Genomic DNA, 11,454 nt, shown 5'->3' on the forward strand with positions numbered 1-11,454 from the left:
TTTAAAGCGTATATATATATATATGTATATGATTTCTCAATTCAAAATTGTTAATTTTGTGATTTAGGACCCGGACACTTTTATGAGAGAACCAAATAAACATGGCGGACTCCTCTCAGTCAGAAGTGCATGAAAATATTGCAGTACAAGAAACCCACTCTGCCATGGAAACTAACGAGGCCATGAATACTGATAATTGTGTCGTAAAGAAATTAAATCGTAATCAAGAAGAAAAAGAAGTTGATGACACTTTTAAGATACCAGCTCTTTTTGCAGCACCGTCCCTCGCCATCAAGCGCGGTGTTACTCCTTCCAAGCCAATACTCGAACCTCTGGTCGCAGAAGCGCGACCAGAGAAGGATAAACGCAAAGTTGAAGACGAAATTCCTCGGGGTCCAAGTTCGAGTTCTATAAACGAAAGCACGTCTCCAAATACAGATCAAGAAGATGGAGATATGGCATCCGTCCAGGAAAAGGTGGTCGCACCTCTGAAAACCAAGGAAGCGGGACCAAGGATATATCCAGTCAACGGTCCACCTGCTGCTAAATTCAAGCCTCACCCCCCGATCCCATACACAGAGCCATTGTGGGGAGGAATTGCGTCAGAGATTCCGTATGAACTCGAAATCTTGAAGAACGGTGCTATTTTGGACACATTACCTCTCACACACAGCAGTTACTTCGTAGTCGGTCGTCTACCCGTGTGTGACGTCTCGTTGGAGCATCCCTCCATCTCCAGGTATCACGCGGTCTTGCAGTTCCGGAGCCAGTCTGGAGAAGAAGGCATTGAGGGCGAGGAGAGAGGATTCTACATCCATGACCTAGGAAGCACACACGGCACCGTTGTGAACAAAATCAAAATTCCTCCAAAGACATACGTCAGATTGCATGTAGGCCATGTGCTAAAGTTTGGCGGGAGCACCAGACTCTTTATTCTGCAGGTAAAGAATTGATCTCTAAGTAATACATTGCTGCAGTGTGCTTCTACGAGATAAACATTTGCATCTTAATAACCATTCCACAGGGTCCGGAGTTCGACGAGGAGGAGGAGTCGAAGCATACGGTGACAGAGTTGAAGGAGCGGTCCCGCAAGCAGAGAGCAGAGCTCGAGAAGAGGATGATGGGAGAAGGCTCTGATGAGGAGGAGGATGATGATAAGGACGTCAAGGAGGGAGAGATGGAGGGGGAAGGAGCAGGCAACAAGAACCTGGGGAAAGGAAAGAAAGGAGATTCAGGCTGCTCCTGGGGAATGGGTAAGCTTGGAATGCATAATGAATGAGCTACACCTGTGTCAAGTAGCCCTGCGTTGGCTCGTCTACCTATAATGTTCATTGCCCTCACTAGCTGGCCTTTAGAACCGAGATGGCCGCAGGGTAAATAAAGCTAATTCAAGAATGACGCTGCTAGGTAATAACATCTATCTTTTTTCTTTTTCTTTGTATACATTCTAGATTGTATACACAGACTGGAAGAAATATTGTTTGTCAAATTGCTTGTATTAAGCCTCCCGCCAACAGACACACAAACCTTTGCATTGACTCTCTCTGTCGGTGCTGCAGCTGAGGAGGCTGCTCCCGAGGAGGACGAGGATGAGGAGAACCCGTTTGCCACAGAGTTCCAGGAGGACCAGGAGGCAGCCTACCTGAAGGACCCTAAGAAAGCTCTGCAGGGCTTCTATGACAGAGAAGGTGAGATCAAAAGAGACCAGGGCTCTCGTGTCTGGGACAAAGGTGCATGGTTCTGAGGGGGGGGGATTCGTTTGAAGTGTTCCACTTCCTTCACACTCCCAGAGACATGGGATTGACTCCTTTCTTGGACGGAACTGCATGTTCAACGGTTGTAGAGCCTTAGATTAGAAATTTACAAAGAGTGTGTGTGTGTCTGTTCCTTCAATGCAATGACCTGACACAAAACGGCAACTATGAGTTATTTTGAGCTATGAAAAAAAGGTATTCCTTGCGTTTGTTCTGAGGCTTGAAAAAATGCAGTTGTCTCATGTGTACATTAACAATATGTCAAAACCCATTAATGGATCATTATTATAACTATTATGTCACCCTTCAAACCTTCTAAATGGACGACTATATGTCACTCTTCCGCCTAGGAGAGGAGCTGGAGTTTGAATACGAGGACCAAAACCACGGCGCGTGGCTCTGTAGGATAAGGTAAGGACGGAAGAGAAATACATTTGTACTGTGGTGGTAAACTCAGTGTTAACATCAAAGGTCTTGGCCACTAGTGTGTCGTTGTACCTTCATCCAGCAGCTCATGTCCGTACTGTGTACCCTCCAGGCTGCCAGTGGACGATGCTTCAGGCAAGCAGCTGGTTGCCGAGGTGACCCACACTGGGAAGAAGAAAGACGCAGCCATCCAGTGCTGCCTGGAGTCCTGTCGCATCTTGGAGGCCAGGGGCGTGCTGCGCCAGGAAGCCGGTGAGGCGTCCAATCGGATTTGGCTCCTCGAAACAACCTTTTTGAGGAGCCAATAGTTGTCAAGCCAAAGCCAAGCGCTTTGTTTTTAAACACACAAGGACTTAAAGGAGTGTGTGCTGATATGTCTGCGCGGATTGTGCGAAAGGAAAAGCGGAACGACCAAGAAAAGACTAATAACTAAGAAATATCAAGGGAAAAAATGACCTTCAAAACTTTAAAGACTAAAAACACCTAGAAAAGTAAAAATAAGGATAAGCAAAGGTTAGACTTCGACTTTTTAGTTTTGAACTGAATTCATCTTTCCTCTCATTGGCCTCCCCTCCCCTGCCCACTGCCCCCCCACCGCACTGGAACACGCAGTGTCCCGCAAGCGTAGGAAGAAGAACTGGGAGGACGAGGACTACTACGGCAGCGACGACGACACCTTCCTGGACCGCACGGGCGCCGTGGAGAAGAAGAGGAAGGAGCGCATGAAGAAGGCCGGCAAGATCGCAGAGCGGCCTGAGACGTACGACTCGCTGGTACGAACCGCACACCCCTCGCTGTTTACGCTGTTTTTTAAAGACCGATATTTAAAGAGCATTTTGCTCAGGAAATTAGCCCCCCAAATCAAAAACCATAGTGCATGCATTCTCCTTTTAGATACACGGATACTTTTGTATCTTTCTTGTTACTCGGTTATAGCCGTAGGAAAGTAGAACCTGAAGACATTCCTCAGGGTCAGTTGGGGTTTACACACGCATTACAGTGAATCAACGGCTTCAGCTTTCACCTCCATCTGTCCTGAGTGTGTTTGTTTCTGTTAAGGTTGCCAAACTGGCAGGTGTGGAGAAAGAGCTGAGCGAGAGCCTGAAAAAGCTCAACGCCGGGGGCAAAGGTAAGTGTGTGTGCGTGCGTGTGTGTGTGTGTGTGTGTGTGTGTGTTGGGCACGAATGGGTCCATAGGGTGTGCTTTGGGTTCCTTGCCTGTTAGCCAAGCCCTCTATAAAAGTTTTTGTGTGCTGTATAGAGTATGATATAATTGTAATTCCGTTGCTATGACAGAGCCGTATATGCTATTTATTTATTGTTATTTCCCAGTGTAATTGAATGCAGAGACTAAATCATAAATGCTGCTTTTTATTGTGAAATAAAAAATATTGTGAAACAACAAACATTTTATGGCAGTAACAAAATATGTTATTGTACACCAAATAGATTACTGAAAGCTCAAACCAAGATGGATAATATAGGCCTATTTAATTGTAAATATATTTTAATCTTTAAAAAAAGATTCTAATAAAAAGTAATGTCCTACTTAAGTTCCCTTGAGGCAAATAGCGCATTCCACGTGCAGCTTTTATAGAGCAACTTGTGTATAACAGGTGGATTGTTGGAGTACCAGGCAGAACACCACAGTTAAAATCCCAGTTCAACCATTCATTTGAATGGGGGTAATGCGTTTAAGCTGCCGCAATCGAATGAACTTTCGGAGAAACGCATCCTAACGTCACTGATCAATCCCATAAGCCAGCGATCCGACCGGAACACGCCCACTGGGAGAAGAACCTTGTTTACCATGTGGCGTCCGCGTTGTAGCATTCGCTGTTTACCGTGCAGCTGGGAAGATGGAAGTACGACAGGTCGCACTCGCAGCCATGTGGTTCTTTCCAGAGCTGCCACGAGGAAGTACGAAGACGTGAATCGCCGTGCAGTCGATTGGCGTTGTATCACAACATGGCGTCGCACAAATGGGCCATGAAGTGACACTCGCACCCAAACCATTGCAGCAGCCTGCGCTAAACTATGCAACGTCTGAATGGGTCTGAATCCACCCTCATAACCCCTACATAATACTCAATGTAATACACATAGTTTAGTGCTCCTCCTAGTGGTCGCCATTGTATCTCTCCGTAACCTCAACCTCCCTGCTCCCCCCCCCCCTCACTCTTTCCACAGACACCGCGGGCTCCTCCAGCGAGGACCCCCTGGACGCCTTCATGAGCGCCGTGCGCAGCGAGGCGGCCATGGACGCGGTGGAGCGCCGGAAGCTCCACGTGCACGTGGCCGACATGCGCAAGGAGGTGCAGAGGCTCCAGAAGCTGGTGGAGCTCACCAGGCCGGCCCAGCTGCCCTCCCTGCAGCCCAGGTGAGGGCCCCCCGGGGCCTGGCTCCCAGCACCCACAGGTTCTGGGGTCCAACCCCCATCCCTGCAGTCTGTGCCAGTTAGCATTCCTGAGTTTGATGTTTTATTAATAACCCCTACTTGGTTAATAATAGCATGTAGCAATGTTGATAAGACTTTTTTTTGTTCTGAAAGGTCATTTTTATAAAGGGATTTTGGGGTTTGTGTGCATGCGCTAAAGACAGTTGGGATGAAGGGAAACATTTTTTTGAGAAAATTGATTTGCGGTGACATCACAATGAATACACATATTTTAAACATTCTCCCGCTTAAAGGTTGGGTATGGAATTCGCTTTTTTGGCCATTTTTGCAAAATTACTTGAAATCCTTATCATAACCCACTTACAGCCACTGAGTTAGAAGTACTGACAGGAAAATTAAATAAGTCAATCATCTGTGGAACGGGCAGGGCTCGAAAAACTCCAGCCAATGATTTCCAGAGCCACCGAGTTGCATTGGACAGTAAGTACGTCAATCAAACGGTCGTACTGCACTCCCCGCGCCCCGCGCGCGACCCCTTCGTGCAGTACTCGTGACCCAGAGCTCTTGACCCAGAGCAAGCTCCTGTTTGTTGTTATCCTGCGGTAGCTACTGGAACTAGTTAATCCACATTTGGACCTAGCAGTAGAAGACAATTCTATTCGCCATGTTGTTTAACGAAAACCTACGCTAGCCTGGCTCGCTCTCGCGCATCTGTGTTCGCGCTCGTGCATGATTGCGCGTCCAGGTACTTGGAATGGGTGGAGTCAGAGTCAGCGTTGAAGGAGAGGGGGGTAGGACCATTTGAGTTGTGTATTTTCAAAATCTGCTGGCGTTTCGCAAATCCCATACCCAACCTTTAAGCGTCATTCAAGAATATTTCACCGCTTTTTAGCATTGTAAATATCAATTCCAAACGTCATTTAGAGGTCCCATGACATGCCACCCGGTGTGGTGTGATTAGCAGTTACAAGCCGTTTTGGAAATCTGCCCCTTATGACATCACTGGTGGGCGTGTCCACCTAGATGTTTACCTTAGCTGAAGCTTAATGAACCAAATGTCACCGTGATGTGTGCATGGCGGATGGCAGTTCCTCAGATCCACTGAAGCCAAAGAAGGCCTTACCATTGTTTGGGGCCATGAAGGGAGGCACCAAATACAAACTGAAGACCGGTACTATCGGGGTAGGTACAAACGTTTTAGTCCAGTCTCTTATGATTGTCATAATTCAATTAGTAGCGTGACCAGTAAATGTGTAGTTGTTGTCCTCTGATCATTGACGTCACCTTCCCTCAACTGCCTTTCATTTTCATTACTAAAGCACATCCCTTTTCTCTTTCTCTTTCTCTTTCTCTCTCTGTCTCTGTCTCTGTCTCTGTCTCTGTCTCTGTCTCTGTCTCTCTGTCTCTGTCTCTGTCTCTCTCTCTCTCTCTCTCTCTCTCTCTCTGTCTCTGTCTCTGTCTCTGTCTCTCTCTCTCTGTCTCTGTCTCTGTCTCTGTCTCTGTCTCTCCTTCTCTGTCTCTGTCTCTGTCTCTGTCTCTCCTTCTCTGTCTCTGTCTCTGTCTCTGTCTCTGTCTCTGTCTCTCCTTCTCTGTCTCTGTCTCTGTCTCTCCTTCTCTGTCTCTGTCTCTGTCTCTGTCTCTCTCTCTCTCTCTCTCTCTCTCTCTGTCTCTGTCTCTGTCTCTCTCTCTCTCTCTCTCTCTCTCTCTCTCTCTCTCTCTCTCTCTCTCTCTCTCTCTCTGTCTCTGTCTCTGTCTCTGTCTCTCTCTGTCCTTCTCTGTCTCTGTCTCTGTCTCTCTCTCTCTCTCGTAGAAGCTGCCCCCTAAACGCGCCAACCTTCCAGCGGAGCTCTTCAACATGAAAGGCGGAGGGGTGGAGGAGGAAGAGGATGACGAGGAGGAGGAGGAGCGAGCTGTGAAACCTCAGGAGAAGATGGACAGCAGTAAAGACGGCGACGGCGGCTCTCCGGCCCCCGCGGAGCCCCAGGCCGGGTCCCCTGCGCGGGCCGTGGAGGACGAGCAGCCCGCCTCCTCCCTGACCAGCGACGGTGAGAGGGGATGGAGAAGGCGCCGTGCCGAACGCCATCAGGCGTTTGTGTGTGCTGGAGAGGGTCCATGTGATGCTGTACGGTTTAATTAGGCTCTTCTTGAAGGCTGCTCTATTTCAACTTTACCTTTTTGAATTGAAATGGTTAATAACTCGTAAACCCCTCCTTTTTTTATTTATTACTGCCACTGGGTGGCAGTAGTTATGAAGCACACGGGCATCTTGCTTGAGATGCATGACCTTCCTCAAACTGAATGACTAAACAAATGATCCATTGCCAAAAAAAGGTCCACTTCATTTGTTTTGTTTCAAAAAATGTATCTGTTTAGCCAAACGACAAACAAAGCCATTATTTCTTGATAGTAAGGTTAAAATATGTATACGCCAATCCTTTGGATTTTTTCATGTCTTTTTTCATTCAATGTCTTTTCATGTTGTTATTATTTTCTATCAGAGCACCGAGACGAGCCGAGGGCAGAGGAGAAGCGACGACCTTCCATCAGCCCCAAGATGGCTCCCTCTTCAAGTCCTGGTGGGCATTTCTTTTTCGATGAACTCATTCAATCATTTTATGTTATTATCTGCAGCTTAGCAATATTGGCCCTCGTGCAACTGCTTCCGTCCGTCTCTCACGTCCTATTGCTGTCTCTTGTCTCCCTCTCTATCTCTCTGTCTGTCTCTCCCTCTCCGTCCGTCTCTCTCGGCCTATTGCTGTCTCTCTCGCTCTGTTTCTGTCTCTGTCTCTGTTCCTCTGTCTGTCTATCTGTCTCTCTTGTTCCTCTGTCTGTCTCTCTGCCTCTCTGTTCCTCTGTCTGTTTCTCCCTCCCTCTCTGGGTCTCTGTCTCTCCCTCCCTCGGTCTGTCTCTCTGTTTCTCCCTCCCTCTGTCTGTCTCTCTGTGCCTGTCTGGTCCTCCCTCTGTCTGTCTCTCGGTGCCTGTCTCTCGGTCTGTCTCTGTGCCTGTCTGGCCCTCCCTCTCTGTGTCTGTCTCTCTGTGCCTGTCTGGCCCTCCCTCTGTCTGTCTCTCTGTCTCTCCCTCCCTCCCTTTCTGTGTCTGTCTCTCTGTGCCTGTCTGGCCCTCCCTCGGCCTGTCTCTCTGTCTCTCCCTCCCTCCCTCTGTCTGTCTCTGTCTCTGTGCCTGTCTCTCCCTCCCTCTGTCTGTCTCTGTGCCTGTCTCTCCCTCCCTCTGTCTGTCTCTGTGCCTGTCTCTCCCTCCCTCTGTCTGTCTGTCTCTGTACCTGTCTCTCCCTCCCTCTGTCTGTCTCTCTGTCTCCCCCTCCCTCCCTCTGTCTCTCTCTGTCTCTGTGCCTGTCTGGCCCTCCCTCTGTCTGTCTCTCTGTCTCTCCCTCCCTCTGTCTGTCTCTCTGTCTCTGTGCCTGTCTCTCTCTCTCTCTCCCTCTGTCTGTCTCTGTGCCTGTCTCTCCCTCCCTCTGTCTGTCTCTGTGCCTGTCTCTCCCTCCCTCTGTCTGTCTGTCTCTGTACCTGTCTCTCCCTCCCTCTGTCTGTCTCTCTGTCTCCCCCTCCCTCCCTCTGTCTCTCTCTGTCTCTGTGCCTGTCTGGCCCTCCCTCTGTCTGTCTCTCTGTCTCTCCCTCCCTCTGTCTGTCTCTCTGTCTCTGTGCCTGTCTCTCTCTCTCTCTCCCTCTGTCTGTCTCGGTGCCTGTCTGGCCCCAGCCCCGGGAGAAGGAGGAGAGACAGCGGTGCAGCCCAGTCCAAAGAGGAGTGGCAGAAAGAAAGCGCTGGGACCCAGCAGGGTGAGCCCTCCTTGCCAGGCCTTGTCTGTTTGAATTCATGTCACGCACCCAGACGCCCCCGCCACCCCTGTCTGTGCTGCGGTCAGCCGGCCAACGCACAAGTCAACCAACCTTTAACTCCGCTCGATGAATGCATGGATGAATATTTTACTGTCTGCAAACTCGTCGACTTATTTTCGGCTTCACAGAACGCATGAAACAAAACGAATCAAAAAGGATCGGTGAAGCCAGTGCCGTAAACACTTACATTAATAAGGGGTGATTTTTGGTATGTAAACTCCAGCCGTTTTGTAATTCTTCTAAAACTTTTCTTCCGCAGCCCCCGGTGACTGGACCGTACCCTGAGGACGACCCCGATTATTGTGTCTGGCTGCCTCCCACAGGTAGGAACAGGGTTTCGTTGACCGCTTCACACCCCAAACCCGGGAAACATCTCCTGACAGCATGTTTGTCCTACTCCTTTCCGTTGGTCGGAGTAGCGTTCGGAGTAGCGTTCGGAGTAGCGTTCGGAGTAGCGGTCAGAATCACACGCATGTTTGTAAGAGCCAATGAATAAGGTTTAACGACAACGATGAATTGCCTTGGGAGAAATGCAGGTCCCCGTGCACTCGGGGCCGGGGAGAGAGAGAACCCCGTGTGGCCAACCTCTGCCATCCTAAAGGGTGGAATGCGGCCGGCCACACCTGTTGTCTCATCTTCCATGAATTCAGTGACGCATTCAAGGAAGCTAAAGGGTAACACGGCTCCTCTTGTCTCCGCAGGCCAGAGTGGGGACGGCCGCACCCACCTCAACGAGAAATTTGGCTACTAGAGGGAGACCCTCGCGACTAAGGCACTTTCTTTCCTCCATTCATATTTTCCACCGTGAACCCAGAGCGAGAGAATCGTCTGCACTTAGGGAACGCCCGTGGGGTCCACCTCTCGGCCCCCCAGGGGCGGAGAGAAGGGCCTATTCGAGATGATCTTACACCTCATTAACGGACGCCAAGCAACATGTCACCGATTCGCAACCTTATTTAAATGATGTATGGCGATAAACGATTGGGCCTGCGATCTATGGACCCTTTCTCGACTCGGTCAAAGCGGGTCGGAAGTCCAGAAATACTTCAGTGGATGTTTTGTGCCTGCACGTAGGACATTGGAAATGGTGTAAAGCGCTAACCCTTTAAGGGGCCTGTGAGGAACGAGGAAGCGGCGATCTAGCGTGTTCCACATCATCTGTCATCCCACCCAGGAGCAGGTCATTCAAACTACTTTAACCCCCCCCAACTTTTTTGTAACAGTCAAATAACCCCTGGCCACTCTTGATGTATATCACTACCGCTTGGTGTGGTTAGGCAAACATGCTCCCCCCATACTGTATAGTGCCCTATAGAGTGCAAACGGAGGGCCATAAAGAACCTTCCTCTATCTATATGGGTACGGCGCTCGTTTGCCATGATCTATATAACCACACTAGCCTGTTGTATGCCATCCAAGAAGCAGGCAGTCCCATCGTACCGACTGATCTCTGTTCAGATTAAAGAGGCTCTCTGCCGCACCCATTTCAGCTTAATCCACCTGACATCCAATCTGGACCCACACCCCTACTTGGCTGCTCTAGAGGTTTTGGCATGACCTTTTTTGTTTTTTTAAAGGCGAGTGCATCAAAGAGAGACAGAAGGGGGGGGAGCGGTGGTAGATAAAGTGAGCATTGAAGCAGCTTTTCTGACCATCTGGACACTTGGATAGCTTACTAGATGAAACGCAAGCTGATAATGAGTCAAGCTAAGTGTAGTTTATTCTATGCGTGTGTGCGTATGAGTGTACACACACACACACACACACACACACACACACACACACTGCCCATCTCTGTACGGAGTACTTCTTTTGACAGGATTGTCTGTAACTGTGACTCAACCTTGTGTGTGTTTGTGTGCGTGGTATGCTGTCTTAAGGCCAAATCTATACACACAACCATTCTCTTTCCACAGCTTTCTTTTGTTGTATTTTATCCAACCACGTCGCAGCCTGCCTCTGAATTTAAACCATTGTGAAACCATGAAAATAGCTTTTGTATTTTGTAACCTGTTTAATAAATGTCTGTGTAATTATGTGTTGAACCAGGTTTCTTGATTTTGTTTGTGAGGTTCATTTTCAGTGCTTCCTGTTGACGCCTGTTTTCAATTGAGTTGGAACCTCTGCTTTGCATCAGTGTCTTTTTATTTTATTCTTTCTGCTTGCCTCTCAGACATACTCTGGGATTTGTGTAAACATTTTTGACCTCCTCTGACCTCCTCTACCTCCTCCTTCACTTTCAGTCCCTCTCCTTGTCCACTTGTACAGCTCTCAAAATTGTTCTTAGTTTTACATTTCAAGCAAGAATTCACTAATAGTCAGTCAATCAAGGATTAATATGGGCTCTGCCCGGTTGGTTGTTTTACCTCATAGTTCTACTAATTACGAGGTCACACAATGTGTCACACCATTAGCTGCCTGCACACATACGTTATGAAAGAGACACGCACACTACGTAACGGGATAGATTTGTTGCGTTATAAACAAGTCAGCCGTCATCCTCCTCATAAACAAGGCTATCAAGCACAGGGTTCCATATTTAGCGCTCCAGGAAGCTTCCCGGTTGGTTTCTGAGTAGGGAGATAACATCTTGATGCAACTAAATCAACTGTTGTCCTTGTTTAACCAAACCTCAAAAGCCCCCCCCCCCCCCCAAAAAAAACTGCCATGTGTTGCATATAACGATGTTTTGTTAGAGAAGTGCGTGACAAAAAAAACTTGTTTCAGATTAGTTATATGTGATGCTTCCTAGTTTACTCCTAAGGGTCATTGTTGCCATGATTTAAACCAGAAGGCTTGCCTTTGTTAATGTTCCGGGTATGATTCATCAACAAAGCCCCCCGACTGTAAACAAACAGGTACTATACTTTATTAAACAAACCCTTCACCTTCTAGACTCAATCCACAGTGCACATCTTGTTCTTGTTATGATAAGACAACTTGAGGTCATTTTAAATACAGCACCAGCAATAAGTTTTGATTTGGCTTGGGATAGTAACCTGAAAATATACACAAAATGTCAT

General features: G+C 48.2%; 1 protein-coding gene across 1 annotated transcript; it reads left to right on the plus strand.

Moving 5' to 3' along the window:
- The first annotated feature begins 74 nt into the window (after positions 1 to 74).
- On the plus strand, positions 75 to 10,476 carry slc4a1ap (solute carrier family 4 member 1 adaptor protein). Its single transcript, XM_030355997.1, has 14 exons — positions 75 to 941; positions 1,025 to 1,253; positions 1,560 to 1,688; positions 2,105 to 2,165; positions 2,293 to 2,432; positions 2,793 to 2,953; positions 3,240 to 3,309; positions 4,370 to 4,559; positions 5,666 to 5,759; positions 6,388 to 6,622; positions 7,076 to 7,153; positions 8,292 to 8,371; positions 8,691 to 8,754; positions 9,133 to 10,476. Exons 1-14 carry the CDS (start codon positions 102 to 104, stop codon positions 9,180 to 9,182), a joined length of 2,421 nt encoding a protein of 806 aa, XP_030211857.1. The 5' UTR covers positions 75 to 101; the 3' UTR covers positions 9,183 to 10,476.
- The last annotated feature ends 978 nt before the right edge of the window (positions 10,477 to 11,454 follow it).

Source organism: Gadus morhua, chromosome 5 (genome assembly GCF_902167405.1).
Source record: "Gadus morhua chromosome 5, gadMor3.0, whole genome shotgun sequence".
NCBI classification, from domain to species: Eukaryota; Metazoa; Chordata; class Actinopteri; order Gadiformes; family Gadidae; genus Gadus; species Gadus morhua.

What these genes read in the sequence shown, in the direction of transcription:
- slc4a1ap (XM_030355997.1), top strand. Translation starts at nt 102, where the DNA reads ATGGCGGACTCCTCTCAGTCAGAAGTGCATGAAAATATTGCAGTACAA. An exon ending in AGGCTGCTCCTGGGGAATGG is followed by an intron (nt 1,254 to 1,559) that starts GTAAGCTTGGAA and finishes TCGGTGCTGCAG; the next exon opens with CTGAGGAGGCTGCTCCCGAG. An exon ending in GCGTGGCTCTGTAGGATAAG is followed by an intron (nt 2,166 to 2,292) that starts GTAAGGACGGAA and finishes TGTACCCTCCAG; the next exon opens with GCTGCCAGTGGACGATGCTT.